The sequence below is a fragment of the Micropterus dolomieu genome, linkage group LG05 (assembly GCF_021292245.1).
Source record: "Micropterus dolomieu isolate WLL.071019.BEF.003 ecotype Adirondacks linkage group LG05, ASM2129224v1, whole genome shotgun sequence".
In the NCBI taxonomy this organism is placed as follows: Eukaryota; Metazoa; Chordata; class Actinopteri; order Centrarchiformes; family Centrarchidae; genus Micropterus; species Micropterus dolomieu.
The window spans coordinates 20,388,486-20,410,201 of record NC_060154.1 but is presented as its reverse complement, the minus strand read 5'-3'; the positions used below and the strand labels follow the sequence as shown (position 1 = coordinate 20,410,201).

At 41.8% G+C, this 21,716-nt stretch overlaps 2 protein-coding genes across 2 annotated transcripts in view; both read left to right on the top strand.

Moving 5' to 3' along the window:
- sema6bb (sema domain, transmembrane domain (TM), and cytoplasmic domain, (semaphorin) 6Bb) overlaps positions 1 to 14,794 on the top strand; it is a 275,790-nt gene extending 260,996 nt beyond the window's left edge. The window contains exon 17 of the mRNA XM_046049049.1: positions 8,891 to 14,794. Within this exon, the coding sequence (XP_045905005.1) occupies positions 8,891 to 9,798 (908 nt within the window). The 3' untranslated portion in view covers positions 9,799 to 14,794. The remainder of the gene's footprint in view (positions 1 to 8,890) is intronic.
- Positions 1 to 21,716, top strand: part of lpxn (leupaxin) — a 665,334-nt gene that overhangs the window by 21,954 nt on the left and 621,664 nt on the right. The gene's annotated exons all lie outside the window — the stretch shown is intronic.

Here is a 21,716-nt window from a genome sequence, read left to right as displayed (position 1 = left end):
CTCTCTCTCTCTCTCTCTCTCTCTCTCTCTCTCTCTCTCTCTCTCTCTCTCTCAGCCTGTCCATCAGCCTCTTCCTATCTCTTTCACCCGCAGGTTTGTTGCGGCGCCTCTGTATTGATCACCTTAAACTCTCTTTAGTCCAGGTCAGCTGACAGGCACTGTGATTCTGAGCGATCGTTCAGCTCAGGATGTGTCCTGGCGGCACGTCCACCTGCGAGGCCTTGGACTGTGTCACAGCGGAGACATTTCATTAAAGAAAGCCTGTAAATTAACAGAGCAGGCGGGTGGCTGAACGAATGGGGCGAGGGTAGTTTCAATCAGCCACCCAGATGGGGTGCAGCCCCAACGTGATGGCTGATGGTTTAATCATTCTGTTAAACCTTCAGAAATTTGTACCAGGAACGAGGCCAACACTTCAGCACCGGGGATGTGAACATAAAAACAAATTGGCATGTGTTTTCAGCTGGTGGGCGTATAGTATAGCACCATACTTAGCTCTGATGTGATATATGGATGTAGCATGTGAGAAAGATTAAGTTAAAATTGCCTGGTTCATGATTTGGGAATAAGAGATATGAGCTCTCTGGGCGGATACTTTGACTAATGCTATGCGGACCTGCTCTCCAATTTATTGCCAATGACATGTTTGTGAATATTTATCATTGCTCTCCACAGTTTGCTTTTGGCTTTGCACCTAAAATGAGGATATCAATTACCAAACCAAAGCACAGCCAATTCCGTAACCCGTAAGTCATAGGATATCGAAGAAAATAATAAAGGCTACATCCTACTGAAAAACCCACACATGTACATATACACACGTGCACTCTCATGCACACAAAAGTCTCTGGAAAACAATTTATTTCTCCACAGTGTCCGCCACAGCCCAGTTGCTTTGTTTGGATTGGATGCAGCTGAAACTGCTAACAGACTCGCCCTTGTTAAGCTGCCTCTCGCTAAAGGTTGACCAGATTGGGAAAACAAGGTCTCCTGATATAATTGAATCCACAAATTCAATGAGGAACATTCCTGACAGCAACACGTGTGCAAAGGCTGTGAAAAAAACATTTATGGGAGAAAAAACGTCCTGTAGCTTTTGATTACATGGCAGCGGGAGGGAGTCAGCCCCCTCTGATGATTATAACATGCAGCACTGCCCTAAAGCAACTATAGACTTACCTCATTTACCCCCAGCAGAGATTTTTCCATAAGCACAAAAAGGGAGAAAGAAACCAAGATGAAGAAAGGGGGCTAGAGTTAAAAATGAGGATACACGTGGAAGAGAGGAATGTATGCGGCAAGAGAGTTATGCAGGTATGTAATTATGCAGTCATCATCGCAAACCTTGACTCTGAGCCAGCCAAAACCCAGATCTGCCCTCGCTAATAGACCCAGTTGAACACCTGAATCTATTAACAGCAGGTTTTTTTGGTGGAGATTTTATGGAATTTTGATTGCAAACACATGGCTGGTGCACATAAATGTTTTAACATATTGATTAGTCGAGTGCAAGACAGGCACGTCTGACTAGCCCTCAGGAGCTGAGGTTGGGTGTTTTTTTTAGATATATTTATATATAAAAAAACATTTTTTTCCTTTCTTAACCCGGGAGTTGTGCAGAACTCTCCAGCAGCTTTCCTCAGCCATGCTCTGAAAACAATGTCAGGGAGGGACTGTAAATGGTTTTACAGTCATTCTGAGAGTAAACATGGTTTACGAGCAAGGGAGGTTTAGTCCGAGTAAGGAGCTCTGCAATGTTCCTGCTTCATTTTAAAGCGCTTTAATTCTTCCTCACTTTCCATCCTCAAACACAGCCAGTGTTAGCTTCGCAGCTCACAACATGAGGTGCAGTGTGTTTGTGTGTGAAAGCACGAGAGATGTGCAGTGGTGGAAGCGGAGGGTGTACTATATAGTGTATCTGCTGAAAGAGAAGTTATAGGGATGGTTAAAAAAGGAGTAAGACAGCAGGAAGGAGGAAGATGTGCTAAAAACAAGAAACAAAATAGTGCCTGCAGTCTTTCAACAGAGGAAAAGGAGAGGAGGATAATGAGCAAAATCACTGAGCCATGGGTGCAGGCAGCGCACGCAGTCACTTATTAACACACACACATATTCATACATCTATGCACACTTATTCACACTACGGTGCACATGCCCTGCCACGTGCATCCCCACCGTCACAGTGTGCGTAAACACATTAACATGCAGAGAAATGGCGGATTCTGGAGATGAAAGCCCCTCAGATCAGTGGCTGTACGCTGACACAGTCGTAACCTATCAAGCTCAGAAGTGTGTGCTTATGGCATCGACAGGTCCACCGGGATGCTGTGAAGTCTCTTTGTTCTGTTTTGATGTGCTGTTTTTTTTAATACATGTATTCCAGCTCGCATAAAAGTTCCCTTGCCTGGTTTTTGATTAAGGAACTTATCGAACTGTAGGAAGCCTCAAAAAGTTCCCAAATTCATTTGTTAGCAACTAGAATAGCTAACTCCTCCAGACAGTAATCAAAACCAGTTTAGAAACTGAACAGCTGAAACAAGCTTCTTTGTATCATTTTGTGTTACAGTGATTTTTACCTACTTGGGATGTGGCATTCCACGAGATCTTACAACGTGACAATATTTCTCGGGGGAAACCTGTCCCCCGAGATGATCAATTTTCTCAGGAGGTGAAAAACAATGTAAAGCTGATAACGTCGACTCGCAGTGCGAATCATCTTCACACAGCTGATGCGACGCATACATCGTGATAGTAATCAAGTTAACCTCTCAGACAGTTACAGTAACTGTTGGAGATTTGTAATATAAACATCTAAAAACTGAACCGCAAACTTGCTGTGTTTGGGACTGTGAGCTGCACTTTATCAGAGGTGATGAAGTTAACGCGTGTGGATTTGCTATGAGATTGCTGCCTGATCAGTACTGTTTCAGTTAGTTTTGGTCTCCACCTCCTTCCCTCCTAACATACGGTTTTAAATGGGGTTCTGTGTCTGTCAGACAGTCTGAAGGAGATACTGCCATATCAGCAGAGCAATAACGGAATGCAAATCAGAGTGAAGGGCAGGTAGACTTAAAAATGATCATGAATTCTCAATAAATGATGAGGTTAGTCTCATAATATTATGACATTGTTCTCGACGTGTCAGAGAACACAGATATGTGGGACAGATTCTGAGTGTGCAGAAAGTTTTGAACATGAGCAGAAAACTTGGAGCTGTTAAAGTCCAGGAGTTTATAACTGAATTAAAATTAATTAATTTATCATTGAGGTGAAAAGGTGCGACATTCACATTTAAAGAAGTAGGGATGATGATGATTAAATGAGAAAAGCTGATCTACAGGAGAAACATATCTAAAAAGCAACACAGAATGCCTGAGAGCCTTTCTGCATTATACTCTATTATAGTTTTAAATTTTGACCTGCCACCTGAATTCTGTGTAGTAAAAACATTTCCACCATAGATTGAATTTACATATAATTCGGCATTAAAGAAAATAGTGTTAAAATCTTGTCTCGTTTCGATTCCTTTATTTCTGACTTCTAGTGGTTTAGATCACTGGTCACCATCATTTATGACTTGTGACCCTTAATAGCCAAGACAAGGGGACACAAGTATGCACCACTTGTGTCCCCTTGTCAGTTGTTTATACTGTATCCCTGAGTTGTGAACAGTTGAAAAGTTTAGAGGCATGGAGAGGTAAAACTCTCCAATAGTTCACAAGAAGAACAACATCCCCGAGACAAATTGGGAAGGAAATGTTTGGGTAGTAGAAATAAATGTTTCTTCTTAAATTGTTGAATATTCCTTTACCCCCCAGGTCGTCTGAACATTCATGTGTCTTGTCAGGCTTCATTGTAGTGATTCCCAGATTTCAGCAATTACTTTTGATGAGTGCGGTTCTTTCATCCACAACGAAAAAGACGTCCAAAACTATGAAAATTAGACCCAAGTAGTAATAAACTGTGATTATATTTTGGATGCATTTTTCTAATCAACATCAACTTCACTGATGATTGGTGAAAAATCACGCTGCTCCCCTTCATCTGACCCTTTGTCTTTATCTCATAAACGCATGTTCACAAGGCCTTTGTCGAAAGCGCCAAACTGCGAGCATGGGCTGAGCTGATACACAGTCTTCTGCCAGTGCTCTAATCAAGGGAAATGTTTAACAACTGGCATGGAGCTAGCAGGGCTTTTCATTAATTTCCCTTCCTCACCGGGCAGAATGGAGGGAGGGAGGGAGGAAGGAGAGCGGAAGACATGAGGGAAAACTTAGAGGCAGCCACATAAAAATCCCTCTGATTAACATGACCACAGCTGTCGCGTTCGCCATGTAACGGAAGCATCACTTTGTCGTACTGATATTAAATTTGATCGCGCAGGGAACGACCTTGACTTGAAAGTGTGCGAGTAAAAGTTTCTCCACTTCTCTTTTGAATTTTTAAGCCATTACACCCATCATGCCGCCACCTCTGGTGATCAAAGGAGTGGTGGGTAAGAGAGAGCGATATGGAGAGAGGATTAACAGCTAACAAGAGGATTGGAGGGAGGGAAGGAAGATACATGAAGGAACAGATGACTGTGGGTTAGAGACAAAGGATATCGAACACCAAAGAAAAATACAGAGCTCCTGTGCTTTCTATTTGACAGTTAAGTGGCTCGGTATATAGACATGTTGTATATTTTGTTATACAAATATCCTATAATAGTGTTGCTTTCAACAACAGAGCCTTTCCACCCATCCTTCTTCTCTCCTCAAACCTCCCTTCCTCCATCCTTTTCTCTCTCTTCTTCACCTCTTTAATCCTCACTTATGACCTCTTCTTCTCTCTTTTCTTCAGCCTTCTCCTTCTCTCATCTTCTCACCTCATCTGTTTCAAATCTCCTTTTTTTGTCTCCTCTCCTCTCCTCTCCTCTCCTCTCCTATCCTCTCCTCTCCTATCCTCTCCTCTCCTCTCCTCTCATTGTTACACTGTAATTGGAGCTGGAAGCCTCAAGACAAGCGGTTCAGTGTGCGTCAGGCTGACAGGCAGGCCCATTGGCTTCTATTAAGCTTTAATAAGTGAGCAGGATTGGAAGAGGAGGAGAGTTGAAGGGAGGAGAGAGTTTGCAGGCCACTGCTTCTACTGTCACCCCTCTGTAGGATGCAGGAAAACCTGCTTACTGTCACACAAAAACACACACACACATACTACCAAATCACTCCGTCCTTTCATTTCCATCGGATTTTTCAGCTTATTGCCACTAGCTAAAGATTTTCTTCTACATGCTGTGCATCCAAGAAAGTCAGACATTCGTAGGAGAAAAAAGAAATGATGAATAATTAACATATTTTAGTAACCATGTCAAAGAGAATGAGAAAGCACATAGAGTAGGAGAGGGCAGTCTGTCTCCGTTCTGCAGCTGAAACATCTACACACACAGAAAACCATACTACTGTAAAACACACACACACTTGTCAAGACCTCTCCTCCTGCATGGAGATGACAACAGTATTATTGCACCGTGCAGAATTTAATCTGAAGTGCCACATAGCAACCTTGGACCACAGTTGAGGTAAATGTCAGAGAAATATCTACAACCTCTGCAGCTGAGAACTGCAAGAACAATTCCAGATGTGATGTGTGTGAGAGAGGTGATTTGCAGCCCCCCCCCCTTTATGTTGAGTTTTCTGTGGTCACAGTGCTTCATTTTTGTTTACAAAGTCATCAGGCTGCGGTTTATTGGGGGAAAAAAATGAATCAATTCATTACCTGACTTCTCCAGCGTGTGTGTGTGTGTGCGTGTGCGGAAACTGTAAATGAACACGCTGGTAACCTCCAAATGCCTTTCTTTGTGTCGCATCTGCTGCCCCCAAGAACAGCCTTCTTACTGAGGAGAGGAGCGATAATGTAATTGAAACTGGCAGTCTTTCCAAATTGAATATTGGCCTGAAACTTGAAAATAAATACAGCAAGAATCAGCGCTATGTTTAGGCTCCTGCAACAAAGATGACGACAATGTGTTCAAGGAGAAAAGAACTCCCAATGAACAAATGCCAAATTAAATGTAAACATAGAAGAACAAGGATGCTTAAATGAATACACAAGGACTAAATGGACGTCTGTGCAGGTTAGCCTATGTAACCACAAGCTGGCTGCATGGCAGCATGAAGTAACAAAGGGAGGAAAGAAATGTGGCGAGATCCAAATTATGAGCTGCCATCTGTGTTCAGACCAATTTTAAGATATAAAGCAATACGGTTTTTACATCCCATCCTGCAATCTTAACTTTCTAAATAAACCTTAATACTAGATTAAATAAACACTTTAAAATGCATAACTCAAGCCACATGTGAGGACCTGCGTTAGGAGAATTTTAAATGAAAAATTCTTTACGAACAATCCCATTTTAGATGGAAATGTATTTATTCCAATTAATATTCAGAAGCAGTGATGAACTAATGGAAAAGTTAGAGCAAAGAGGTAATTTAAAGGAAATGAGGAAAGATGAGGTTGTGGCACTATGCAAGCAAAAAAATTAAAAACAAATACGCTTTAAGTCCGAACACAATCCCTCTGATAAAACGGGATCCCAGTTATTCGGGAGGATTTGTCATATGGTAAAATGGACTGTGCACGTCACATAATTAACAGGCTGTAAGTAAGGTTTGTGTCCACATGTATCACTGTGCTTATTGGATTGTTGATAAAGGTCTAATTAGTGCTGAAAAGGACATTGATTCACCAACAAGGCCAGTTGATTAATGCCAGGTTTCAGTCAATGGCAGCTGAAAACTTGTTGAGAGTATGGACTTGCATTGATAGTGTCGAGGATCAAAGCTTTAATGTGAAATTGTAAGTGACGAGGGATCGATGAATGGTATATAATTCTGGTCATTTGTTTCCTGGACTCTTAAGAGTGCATTTTTGCACTGGCAATGAACCAACTGCCTGAATAAATAAAGGTAAAACACAGAGAAGGTTTAGCTTCATGTCAGGTTTTAGCTGCTATTTGACACAATTATATTTTTGCTAGCAACGCGTCTCTAGGGATGGGACTCCACCATTTTGGTCCAAACTGAAAAAATTTTGGACAGACATTCATGGTCCCCAGATGAGGAACCCTACTAAGCTATTTTAACCAGTTGCAGGCATCTCCTCAGAGAAGGAATAAGCTAAAAATGGAGCCTGAGATTTTATTTAGTAGTGAAGTTATTGTTTTTGGAAAGAGGTGTTACTGTAGAGCTTTGAAAGTGTGAGTTTTTTTGTTCAACCAACACAAACTAGCTTTCAGCTCTATCTTCTTGGGAAAGATATTCCAATAAATTACCTGAATGCAGGAAAATGGATAGGCTGCACTGTGGGAGTAGAAATAGTTTCCACTGTGTTGTTTTTCATTTATTTATTTTTGGTAAATTGCCCTTTTAATGTGTACAAGAGTACCTTCGGCACAGCACAGCAATTCAGCAGTCTCTCCCAGGGTTTTAGCTGTCATTTCCAAGCTTAATGTCAATGTGTAGAGTAACGCTTTATTATACCAAGCCACAGGCCACATTAATTAACCACCAACTGCACAAGTACTTGCACCAAAACTAGCTCCATTTGTCCCCATTAAAAATTCATTTGTCAGTCAATAAAAAGTATGTTTATTTTTTAAAAAACTGCTGCTGTTGTTGTTCATTCTTTCTCCCATTCTTAGTCCTCTTCCTCTCCCGTGCTGTGTGTGAGTAAGTGGCTCCCAATGCCTATTAATGACATCCATTTATTTTCTGTGAGAAAGGATTTATTTCACTGTCCTTGTGGAGACAGTCCTCCCTCTGCCTCTATTGGTGTTGTAATTTAACAACTATTACTATGTTTGTATAAGGCCCCAAATGTTCGAGTTCGCTTCAGGCATCTTCTCTCTCTCTCTCTGTAACACCCTCCTCTTTCCTTCTTTTGCTTTTCTCCAATCTGCTTCCCTTGGAACAATTTCATTGTTTTCGTTGGTGTTGGTCCCAGGAGCTCACGCAGCAAAGAACAACTTTTCTTCTGGCATTTTCCTAATTGATCCATGGCAGCCTGCGCTGTGGCCTAGCTGTATTCACATCTTCATTAATTCATAAACAGTTCTCTCTAAGGGAGTTCATCTGATGTTCTTATACAAAAGAAATACAGGAATTTGTGGTCTTGTCTGCTTATATATATATTTTATGGTATCTTTTATCTATAAACGTTATGCCTCATGTTCATCCTTGCAAAGACGTTGGCATATAGATGCAACAATGGATCAAAAATATAGCAGCTTATTTATTTGAGAAAAAAGAATTTATATATATATATATATATATATATACTGTATATATATAAAATGTATACTTCTTTTTTAGAAAACAAGTTAGGGTGTTTCAGACCTGTACTGTGTTTGTACATTAGACAAAAAGGGGTATCCAGAGATGTTTTATTAACTGATAAGATAACTGATACGTAAGCTGAACTGACTACTTGTAAGTCACAAGTAGTGTATACAGCCCAAACACCTAGATGGTAACAGACTTTCACGGTAAAAAGTATGAAAACTTCAAATTATCACTCACCATTAATGCCAATACTTGGCTTCTCTCCCCATAAAGCTAATGTTTTGAAACATGTTAGGGTTGAGAGCTATTCTCAATCAGGAAGACAGTTATTAGAGCTATTAAAATCACCATCCACTTTACGTAATGAAGGCAATTAGCCAGAGCTACCTTGGCTGGAAAGCATACGACCATTCCCACCCACAGAGAGGAGAGAGAAAATAGGCCATTTTGTCTCGCCGTTTGTTAACGCCCACATGTTTTCAGACAGGAAATACTGATGCTATTAACATGGTTCCAGCAGTTGACTGATGGCTTTCTGTTTGTGTTTGATTGTATCTCTCTATTTCTAGGAATGCTGCTCCAAGAGAGTTTCATCGAGGAGCCTGATGGCCTGGTCTCTGTAAACCTGCTGGTGGTGTCTGCTGTTTCAGCCTTCGCAACAGGGGCCGTCCTCTCTGGCCTCACTGTCTGCTGGATCATGAGTCACCGCCACCGCCACTCTCGAGGCTCTGGGGCCAGTGGCGCCCGCCGCAAAAGTGACAAAGAGCAGAGCATGCTGGGGCAGGGCCGCAGCGGGTCAGTAATGAGCGTAACAAGGACCAGCGGCGGTGAGAGGCGTCGTTCACAGGCAGACAATCCCTTTGTCACACCCAACGGTTGGCCTAAAGGAGAGATGGACCCGGGCTTGCTGCCTACCCCAGAGCAGACCCCGCTGCAGCAGAAACGAGCCATGCGTCTCCCAGACACCGACTGGGACCAGAGCCAAACCTTCCTCACCGCTGTCGGGACACCCTGTCCCAACAACTCTGTCATCTACCTGAGCTCCAAGTTCCTGCATGGAGGTGGAGGGGGTGGAGGGATGGTCCGGATAGAGGACCCAGGGGAGGTCGTGCTGCCCCCCCACACCGAGCGCCAGCGCTACCTGATCTTAGCCACCCAGAGAGGGGAGCACGGTGGCAGTCGTCCCAGCGGCACCCTGAGGAACTCAGCGGGAGAATACATCTACCCCGCCACGCCGCAGGACTCCCCTGACCGACGGAGGGTGGTTTCCGCTCCCACTCCCCACATGGACTATGGGGAGCCTCGCTGGAGTCACGAGGCACTCAACTACAACAGCAACAATGGAGTGCCCTATCACCCTCAGCGTCAAGGCCTCATCAGGCCAGATATGCACGGGCCTCGAGGTCTGGGAGAACTGGCTGACTTCAGCCATCTTCTAGGGAAGAACATGGGAGAGCGTACCCCCAGTGGCCAGTGAGGCGAAGTACGTGAGCCCTGGCACCAAGCTCTCTCTGAACACCCATTCACTCCAACAGCGGACTGAAATAAATCAACCCTTCAGACTCACTGTCCCGGTCCAACCTTACCCTGTCTGTCCTCTCTCACTGTCATTCAATGTTCTGACGTCATTCAGCTGACTGAAGAGAGAGACAGAGAGAAAAGAAACAAAGAGAGAGTTGGAAAAAGAGGAGAAATCACATCTCACGTTCCTCTGCTCTCAATCAGAGGTGCACCCCTCTGCTCTGTAAGTGGTATGACCCACAGAGCTTGACTTTGACACCACAGGACAAACTGTAAGCTAAAGAGAGGGGTGCAAAGGAAAGGGAATCTTTGCAAAGGAGTGTGTGGGGATTTAAAAAAATGACAATTTTGCTCGCAGCGCCAAATGTGAAGCGTCTCCCTCTACCATTTTGTTCACCGTTTTGAGACCATGGATCTTCTTTGAGTGGGAAATTTTGTTTCTGCTTTTGTTTTTTTGTGCCAGTGGCATCCAGCAGATGACAATGCGCTTTACTATGGATTTCAGATGAGACTAAAACTGTTGTAGCCGTGCCAGAGGGCCGTGACTCATGAATGAATCATGCAGTGTGTGTATGTGTGGAAGTGAGTGGCCACAACAACCCCAACCAGTGTCCTGTCTAAACTGTGAAGTATAACTATATAATTAAGTTTCATTAAGGAGGTGGTTGATGTTAACATTATTTCCTCTTTTTATAAACAGTCACAGAGAGACAAATGGATTTTATTATGATCCTCTATTTGTTTAGCAATCAAAGGTTTAGATGGTTGACCAGTGGCTAGTGAGGGGTTGAAACTCCCATTGTAATTTTTGTCATTCCCAGTACCTCAGAAGCAGTACTGGACAAAGCCATCATGAAGGGAAAGAAAGCAATAATAAGCAAGACACACATAGAGAAGAAGATGAAGCCAATTTAATTTGATATTTTATAATATCACAGTTTTCTCAGCAAAGCAAACTGAAGTTTGGAGATGTGAGAAGGAGACAGGCACTGGGAAAAGGAACAATATCTCCCCTTCATTGTTCACTTCCTAGCTGCCTCTCAGTATGCCTGGGTCTCTCTGACCTGACCTGAGGCCCCCCTGGGCTCCGCAGTCCATTTGAAGGAGGGAATGTGAGCTGTGGCTGTCTGGCCGTCTGACTGGGGCTGTGAGGCCCGGCCGCTTGGGAGCTCCATTCAGCCTCTTCTGCCCAACACTGAGCCTCTTTGTGCCCCAGAAGCAGGAGGAGACTGCGGCAACAAATAGCCGTTAAGAGTCAGGGACCTAACCCAACACTGCAGCCAAGCAGAATATCAATGAGGAGGACAGCAGCTCCATCCGTCATGTGAGATGTACCAACCAGGACCGGGCATCTTTTAGGCTTCACCCACTGTGGTGATTCACTGGTTTGCCAGTACAGGGAGGAGCTGAGGGCTGAAGCTGGGGCTGAGGCCAGGATTGGGGCACTGCTAACTGTCACAATGGTCATCCCTTGTGGTTTTATCCCTTTCTGTCTTTCAGTGTGTTTCATGACAAAAGCAGGATAAAGAAAACAGATGGGCATGGGGTATACTTGGGTGTGGAGTTTCACTCCGCTGTCTGATCTTTTGATGTGTTCTGTTTTTGTCTGTTCTCATCCGTTCTTGATTCAAATGTAGATCCAGAGATAGCTTTAGTTCATCTGGGTCATGGTGTGGTAGGGGTACTGTTTTTGTGTGCGTCAGTCTGTCGGCTGGTGTGTGTGAGTCTCTCTGGGTTTGTGCGTTACTCATACTGAGTGCAAAAAAACAGCTTTGATCAATTTTACTCTCATTCTCACCCTTCTTCTTCTTCTTTCTTTCATCCCTGTTCCTTTCTCCATTGAGCCATTAAAGTTGTGAAGCCTAACAGTGTCGGAGCCCTGCATGGGAGCAGTATATGCTATACAATTTATTTAAACTATTATACTTTACACAATGAAGTGCAGCTAAAATAGAGACGCTGGGCTCTACATAGCTGAAGACAAGGGCTGGCCATTGTTTGAAATCTTTTGATACTAGTGTAAAAATGACACCTTTCAGTTTTTGAGATTTTTTGAGACTAGTTTAAAAATATGGTTTAAATATACATTTTAAAACAGGCAATACTGAGCTTTATAAGGTCTTTTAGCTCATTGTTTTGGTATTTTAGGCCCAGAACGTAATTGGTTTGGTTCACTCTCACTGTTTTCAGTTATGTTTTTGGCCTCAGCAGCTGTTTTCAGCGAAAATGCTCAAAAAATCAGCTGTGTGCTACTTGGATAGCACCCAAGTGGCCAAAAAATCAACTAATGAAGGTTTAATGTAAATTAATGTAAATTATTGTTTGAAATGTTTTAACACTAAGGTCAATAGAATAACAAACAAGACTTGTCTTTTGTCTTTCTTTTCTTTTCTTTCTTGATCTTTTACTTTGAGAAACATGTCTTTCTACAAAAAAAACAAACAATGTCCAACAAAAGCTAAAGTAATGACATTGTCTAAACACCAGCAGTCGTACGAGTACTTTCCCTGAATACAATAGTGTAAATTCTTTGACACTTGATCTCAGTTGGCACCAAAATAGTATTGAGGTTCAATACCCAGCCCTAAAAGAAAAACACACAGCCCGAGCTGGAGGTGGTGCATTAGACAAGCCAGTGAAAGAGATTTATGAAAGCAAGGACAGAGGAGGAGGTCAGGCGGGCGAACATGATGTTACTGCATTACCGCCTCACCACATTAGTACAGTGTATTCTTTACACATTCCACCCTGAAACAGGTCATTAGTATTGAGGATACGGAGCCCTCCACCAGCCAGGCCCCTCATCTCTCTGTCTACATCTCTGCTGTGACCTGAGTGCTGCTTGTCTCTATATATATGTGTGTGTGTGTGTGTGTGTGTGTGTGTTTGTGTGTGTGAATGAGACCTCTCTGTCTCGGCCGGCTTGCCCAGCCAGCCGTGTCCTCACTCTGCATCTCCTCCGGTGTTTCACTAAACATGCTTGATTAGGCAAAGTACATTCCCGGCCCTCTAATGGCCTGATGAGCCCTTGAGAAGATTACTACAGACACATCAGCCCTGAGAGGGAGGTGCACATTCAACCAGCTCTTTACCCCTCCACTAACCACCAGCCACACACACACACACACACACACACAAATATGGTCGACCCTTCAACCAAAATCGGGATGCAATTGAATTAAGATCAGAAGTAGAGCTCAGGCTTAAAATAGGCTGACACTGACTGGTTCTAGGAAAGGTAATGCACATGATGTTATCGTACTAACTGCACAATTGAATTACCTTAGTTTATCATTACGGAGCAGCTAAAGAATTCAGGTGCAACCTCATGTAAGTCAGTCTGTTTATTAAAGCCATCGTCCTCCTTCTTTACATGTTTCATGTCATTCCCATTTCTCCTCTTTCAGCAGCTGCACTTTGGTTTCTTCTTTCAATTCAGTTTTAATTGTTAACAGACTCACACAATTTCTTTGCGCACACACACACACACACGTAACATGTCTACCTAATGTGAGCTGGTGCTTTGGTCCCGTTTGTCACTATTAAAGGTTAGCTGCTTTATTTATCTGTGACAGAAACAGAAATCAAACTAACTCACAAAAACATCAAATGGTTAATGTGTTAAATAAATTTTAAAGACATTTTCAAAGCCTCTCCTGTGGAAAATTGCTTTCCTGTGCTTAGAAATTAAGAGTTTTTTTCCGTTAAATGTAGCACATATTGCCTCCAGTCCCACACACACACACACACACTCTCCCTCTTTATCTCTATTCTACACATATGAACACGCGAATTCCCACCCAGCCCTCATGACCCAGTCTGTCTGTTTTTCTTATTTATCTTGTTGTGCTTGTGTGCTTGTTAAAGAGAACATGCCTTTGTGTGTTGGGGTTGTTCATGCTGTGTGGCCCCTGTGATGTGATGCCCCCCAGCCAATAACTGCCATCTTGCCCTACAGTGTTCCACTGTACTGTATGTGCTCTATGCCCTAGAAAGAGTCTAGAAATGGAGGCTAACTTGTATTAAATCCACCATCACATTTGGGAGTTTTGACATGAAACTGCTCCCTTCAAAGCCAACATATGAGAGGAAAAAGCACAAAAACAAGGCGAAAACAAAATCAACCTTTGCATTTTTGTAAAGCTGTAGATGTATTTAGTCAGCACTGATCATTTTTGTCATGTTTGTTTTTTCTATAGTTTGTTTCTGTGGTAGATATTTGGTTTGAAATGATATGGAATTTCATTGTATATGATTTCAATTTCAATTCTCTGTTGTGCCAGATTTGATGGCGACAATGAAGACGAACCTGATGACTATAATGATTATTATATTTACAGTGACAATGAAGCAGTGCTGTGAGCAGCACTGGGGTGTCCTATTTGGATGCTGAAAGAAAATGGTAGAAGAAGAGGAAGAAGATAAAGAAGAAGAGGAAAAGAGAGTGAACTAATGAGGTTCAAAAAGAGATTCTTCTCTTCTCCTGCGGAGTGGAGTCTCCTGCTACTGTGAAGGATCTTGCCGTCCTGTGGCCCTCACCAGAGGCTGGCCCCCCATTGCCCCGGGGCCCTCAGGGCAGGCTGTCATCAGATGACAACACATGTCCCAACTACGTGTACATAACCTTGATGCTTACATGTAATTTAAGTGCAGTAGCTGCATGACGACACAGCCTCTGTGTGTGTACAGAAGTAGCGACGTGTGAATTTGTACAGTACATGCAAGTGTGTGTGCTTGTGTCCGCGAAGAAATCTGTCTGTCGTCACGCAAAAAGCAACACGTGCATGCACCCTCTGACAGTACGCACATACACTGCACACGCCCTAAACATGCAAACACACTCCAACAGTTGTTCACCATTCTCCACATTGTCCTGAGCTCTGCCTGTCACTCCGCATGGAGACTTTGCTCTTTGTCAACTTTCTTATTCTAATAAACCACTCAGATATTGACCTCCAAGGTGTCGTCATTGACTACAGTGTGTTTGACTTCCTCAATTATTTATAGTCTCATAATATCATTTTAAAAACCTGTAGCACACTGATAAATGCAACATGAAATAAGTTATTTTCCTACAATGTTTCCGTCATGGACATGACAATGTAGGCTATATGTCATGAACTACGAGCTGAGAGTGTGTTGGTATTCTGCTTTTTCATTTCATTTTCCTGCACACCCGTCTACCACTTGTGCGTCATGACAACATTTAGTTTTAAACATAAGAAACAAAAAGAAAATACCATCACCTTTTACCTACCTACACCACCTTCCCAACGTTTCTCGCAGAAGACAAAACAATACAAAGTAATGCTAGTAGTGTGTAGTAAAAGGTCATAGCAACAAAAATGTACTTTAAAATGTCATACAGTGGAAATTATTGAAACATACAACATCAAGATTCTTCTTTTGACCCAAAGTTTTAACACTCACGGTTAGCAGACTGATTACTTTTATGATCTAGCAATTAGGAGTGATTCAGGCACAGTGTTACACCAGTTATGTTTATTTTTACAGGTAAAGTTTATTCGTGTTGTTTTGAAACAGCTGGCTTCCTAACTTTAATGTGGCGCCAAAAAGGGGAAATTATTAGCATTGTTAGCTCCTCGGGCAGGCTATCAAACCAACCACACTAAAAAGCAACATATCTGGTCAAAACCTTCTAAATTACCCATTTACAAAAACACAACTAAAGGAAATCCAATGATATGATTGTGTTAAGATGCAAGATGTAGTATCATCAGTCGTCCATAGAGGGAGCTATTGCCCCGTAAGACACGTTTTGACTGTGGCAACATATGTCTGGAGCAAGACTTCTGCATATATTCATAAAAATCTGTAAATCAGTGAGAGGAATTGTCATTTAGCTGCCAGTTCATGTTTGCCGGTGTAGACAGACATTTACACCACCCTTACTGTGCTGTTGCTCCTCTCCTCCACCTCTCCCCCGTCCTCCCCATCCAGCTCTTCTTCTCTCTGGGGAGCCTATCAGGTTATTTCACATCTGTTGAGTGGTGGAGGACTGTGAGGGCCTGTCAGGGGCTCTCATTCACTGATGTTTTATGGAACCGAAGCCTTCCAGTGCTGCAGTACTTGAGTGATAAGAATGGTAGAGGTGGAGGAGGGAGGTGGATGGTGATTGCTCCCACCCTGTGTGCAATTCCACAGCGAGCGTTTGCGGCATCTTCGTTCACTCTCTTCTGCAGATTTAGGGTGACTGCATGTGCTAGCTTTGGGATAATTTACAGCTTGTTTACACCCGGCCATGTCCCATCAGTGAGTATGTGACAGCAGTCCCTCTGCTATCTATCTATCTATCCATCTATCTATCTATCTATCTATCTATCTTTCTATCTAACACACACTCACACACACACACACCACACACACACACACACACACACACACACTCAGTCATTATGATGAATCTGATTAATGAAGAGGCTGAAACAGTGCCAGTGGGTACTCTCCTTGATTTGACTCTCTACTCCACAGCTGAGCTCCACGTACTGCCAGCTGTCATCCATCTCAACCATCTCAGTATCTGCACTCCAAGTACTTTCTCTCAAAAACTAGGTAATGCACATACTTTTTGTAAGGATACAACAACATTTTGTATGCATCAGAGGTCTGGTTGTTGGTTAATGTTATATTGAAATCTGTGTGTCTGTGTGTGTGAGTGAGGCAATCAGAGCAATAACATTGTGCAAATTAAGGGTTTTATTTACCCAAATTTCAATGCCCAAGCCACTAAACCGCGTTCACTTGGCTATGAACACATTTGGGCAATGTGATGCAGCTCTTTCTAACCTCCAATGAATTTTGATCTACATCAGAAATTGAGATAGAGGCATTACAGTTTTTCTTACTTGCTTTGGTACATTTCTCGAATCATCCTTCACATTTGCAAAACAGTAAGTGTATTTCTCAAAACATATCAAACAAACAGCACAACACAGTGGTTTACCTTGTGTCATTGTTTATGAACAAGGTAGTCAAAATGTTTAGTTGTGTTATCAATATAACAGTGTACTATACTTTACAGTGTAAGTGTTTTCTGATGCAAACTATGGCTAAGATTTTGTTGACAATGATTGAAAATACACAAGGGTGCACTTTTTCAATATCGCATATCAATTTCAACAGTACAAAGTTATACATTGCAGGAGATTGGACAGGATTCACGTTTGTACTGTTTGTACTGTTTGTACTGTTTGTACTGTTTGTACTGTAATTTGTTCACAGACCATGTCATTGTGAAGCTGAAAAGAAAAAGACTGTTTTACAGCACTGCATATAGCACAACGGAAAAAATTCTTTAAAAATAATTAGAAATGTAAACATGGGAAACACCCCTTAGGCTGTTGGGTCATCTATCTATCTGTCCTTTTCCATGCAACCTTGTGCCAGAAAACCCTGCTGCACCAAATAATATTTACCATGTTCACCATCTCAGTTCAGCCTGTAAATTAGCTCAAAGTTGGCTAACAGCTGTGGCTGATCCTTGGTTTTGCGGGTTTTTGGTCACCAACCAAACCTTTCCCAGATGGTGCCACTAGATGAAAAGTGAGGGATCACCAAAGTGATTCCAATTTATGTTGAGGGACAGACATGAGTGTCTGAACCAAACTGGAAGGCAATCCATCCAACAGCTATTGAGATTCCAATCAGAAACACATGCCCACCTCATGGTGGAGTCACTCTGCACCAAAGTGTTAAACAGACTGACATTGCCATCCCTGGAGAAACACATATGCTGTGAACATCACCATGACACGACAGAGGTAAAATGAAATGATTTGGGGAAGCAGAACTCAACCTGTAGAGAAATGTGACTGGGCCTTCACAGAGTTTCATGCATTCACTGAGCAGAGGTCATGATATTGACTCTCAGCCATGTACTGGGAACATTCAGTGCTTAACTGATGTGCAAATGTGCAAACTGGATAGATATGAGAACATACAGACACCTTCCTGCATACACGCACACACTAAAACAATGCATCCAACAAAAGAATATTATGTGGCTTTTTTGGTATTGTTTCCATCAATCTATAATGACAACAATAATAACACTGCCCATAAATCAGACAATACTTCTCACACAGTAACTCATAGCATTACTCACACGACCAATAGCAATTCATGTTCTCATGCATTGTTTTCAGATGTTGACTCTGAATCAACATCAACATCTTTACCAGACAGTCTAAACAGAGACTTTCTAATATGCCAACATATGCAGTGTGTAGCCAGTTTTTTCTTCACAAAACTGAATAAAATAAATTGCAGGTGCTTTGCAATGACAATCTGGACCACCAGGGGGCAGTGTAAGCTGCTGCAGAAAAAAACCGTGGCACTGAAACCACTCAAATCCATTTAAGAGTAAATTTCATTATTTCCTTTATGTCCTTTTGCCTCCCCCAGCTTTTATTTCCAGCAGGCTCAGAGAAGGATCAAATCAAACCAATTTAAGGCACACTACGTATTTTTCAAGAGAGTATTCCAGCTTTTACACTGAAATGTTTTAAATATTTTACACTTGATGCCTGGAATGTAAAAACTCATTGAGAATTATGTGGGCAAGTGACAATAGAAAAGCACACAGCGAGGCAGATAATGAAATAAGAACCATGAGGGATAAAATGTATGAGAAGGGGAGAGATGAAGGGAACATTCAGTGGAGTTGGGCTGACAGACAGGTTCATAAAATCTAATTTGGCAGTTGGAGTGGGAGCAGAGAGCCCCCAGGTGGACATACTGTATAGTGAGAGCCACAGAGCAGAAGGAGTTTATGACTCATTATTGCTCAGATTAAAAAGGGGTGACTCTTTCTTTGGAAAACAGGCATAAAGGCAGGCATGTGGAAATTTTGAGCTGTATGGATGAAAGCTGATACCAGTCAGAGCCTTTGTTAGGAAGACATACTGTATGTCAGCATGTCACAGATGAGCTGGTGGTACGTTATCTTAACATGTGTTGAGGTTTTATATAAGTTTTCCTAATGTAAGTAGTGATTCTTATTTGTGGGGCAAATTCCACATGTCCACATGGAGGCCACAATGACAAAGACAACTACCAAACAGCTAACGGATGGTCACACAATATAGAGATGTCTCTGGGAGCTGATGTAATGGCCCTGGTCCATTGTCTTCACATCTCACATTTCTTTGTGTGTTGATCAATGCCAACTCCGCATTCTTGTTTATTTTTGTTCATTTTCTGTGCAACAACCTTGCATTTAGAGGCACAACACGTAATTTAGTAGGTCAGTTCAGTTTACTGCAGTAAGACAAGCTCTGGAGTTACCCTCAGCTGACCCCATATTTAATTCACTTTATTGGAACTACTCGGCTATGTATGAACTACCACTGCTTCCTTAGAAGACAGGAAGCTCTGCAGTGTAGCTGTCAGGAGTGCGGACCACTATTTCGCTTCATTTTTTCATCAAAACATGTCTTTCCACCTTTATTTTGACTGATTTCTAACTGGAGTTTGATAGCTGTACATTACGAGCAATAACCTCCGCAGTCGCACATGATATCCACATCTGTTAGTCGCAGAGAGTGCATAGGCCTAATTACAGTCAGCAGCATGTGTGGCTGTGTAGGTGTAATTGGAAAATCAGCAGGGTTTATAAGTAAATGTGTAGACCTAATTGGCAAGTCAGCAGGGTGTACAGCTGCACCCTCTACAAACAGTGCAGGCACAGCATAACACATCTTCATGAACAAGAAACACCACTGAGGTCTTGATTATTTGTGGTTATGTCTCTGCAGATCTTGAACACTGCAAAGACATGCATGAAAAATAGATTGTTTATTTCTGCAGGGGTAGATAGAGTGTGAGAGCTGTAAGTATATCGCTTTATCCTTCCAGCCTACCACATATTGTGATTGCAATGTCCCCAGTTGAATTCAAGCAGTGCATTATTTTTGCAAGTCATTCCCCCTCTCTCTTTTCCCGTCGCTTAAAGCGTAGAATTGCAACACCCTCCCTCAATGTAATATAATAGAATTGCATTTGTTACTATTCATCATGCACAAAGAAATTAAGGTGGTGTACTTGAACTTAAACCTTGTTATGTTAATGGTAATAACTGTATCAAACATAAACAAATGATTCATAATATTTACTGACTATTCAAGCAATCCCTTGTATTTCAATCAAATCACTTCATAAGTTATTTTATATTATAATTGTTTTTTTTCCTTGTTTTTTAATACAAATTTTACCTTAAATGAAGGAGGGATCTGCTGTAGGATGGTGACAATTATGTGCTCCTTGAAGAGATAATGTTCACGAAAGACCCTCCCCCTCTCTCTCCCAAAACATTTAGACCTAGCAAAAAGAAAAGATACTGTATAGATGATAATAATCAATATTGAACACATCTGGACGTCTGCCCTGACATTATTACAGTAATGATAATAAGAGCCCACTGCACATGCTTCTTGGTAATGGTCACTTTTTAGCAACGCTAGCATCATGGCCCCATGAATAAAAGCAGACTGTTGGTCTGTTAGTTGGTTCATAACTTTGATCTAGACAACAACAGTTTGTACCAAAGTGATGTTCCCCAGAGGAGGAATCCTACTGATGTTGATGGTCCTATGACCTTTTCCTCTAGTGCCACCATGAAGTTGATGTTGTAATTTGGAACAATTTTGAATTTATTATTAAAGGATAGCCTCTTGAGATAAATCATCTCATTTTCAAGAGGGTCCTTTCAACAGACGTTGAAATACATACAATTGTGAATACATGATGGTGAATCCATTTTCTTTCTAACTAAATGATCTGCACCTTCCTTTGTTTCCAACTGTGTGATAGCCCACTATTTACAGTAGTTTGATCATTTTCTCATACGTTGCAGATGTGCACATACAAAAGAATAAAATGATCATATTCATGATATTTGAGAGAACAGAAGGTTTTACATATCAAAGAAACGGTGGAAAGAACACAGTCACAGCGACTCCAATTTGACAGACATAGTGCAAAATTGGCCAATTATACTGCAGTCTGATATTATATCATTAGTACACTGCAGTGTTCAGGGTTTAAAAAAAAGGGTCATAATAACAAAGTCTTGATAAGTTGATGAAGTTTCACTATTTCTTCTTTATAGTTTTGTTGGTGATGAAAAGACAAAACTGTCCAAAATAGGCCATTACATACTTGTTGTCACTGACACTGAAACAAAATATCATTAACTGCTATAATTCATTCAGTTAGTTTTTACCAAACTTCTATATGTAGGGCGATGCTTTTTTAATTCAGGTTCTCTCTGTTATATGAGCTGCCTGTGTGACAAAGCTGCAGAACACATAAATGGTGGTCAATTTGTAAATGTCAGAGTTTATTGGGGCAGTAGGGCGGAACAGTGTTTCATCAGTGAGGTCTTTTGTCCCGTTTCTATACCCTCTTCAATGCAACTTTCATTTTTGCCTCAATCTGTTTCCCAATTTTCCAGTAAACTGTGCTCATTTTTTCTTTGCTTCTGCACACAAAGGTGTTTACCTGCTTTATGTGATGCCGAGATTACCTCTGCCATTGTCCAACTGAGTGGGTTGGTGAGGCAACCAGGCGTCTCCATGGAAACCTGGTTCAGGGGTCAGTAAAACGGGGTAAATTGATGCATCATGACTGAACTTTGAGTGAATTCTGGGTGTTCATGCTGTGATGTTTCCTCTTCGTGTTAAAACATATACACTATATTCCCTGAAGCGTACTTCCTGTCAGCAAATAACAACTATTTTGTCTTTAAAACCCACACGGAGGATAAAACGCATTTCTACGTTTTGAAAATACTTTTGACTCTGTGTGTGTCTGAGCCTTCATTGCATTCAGTTTCATGTGTTAAAATTTTATTTT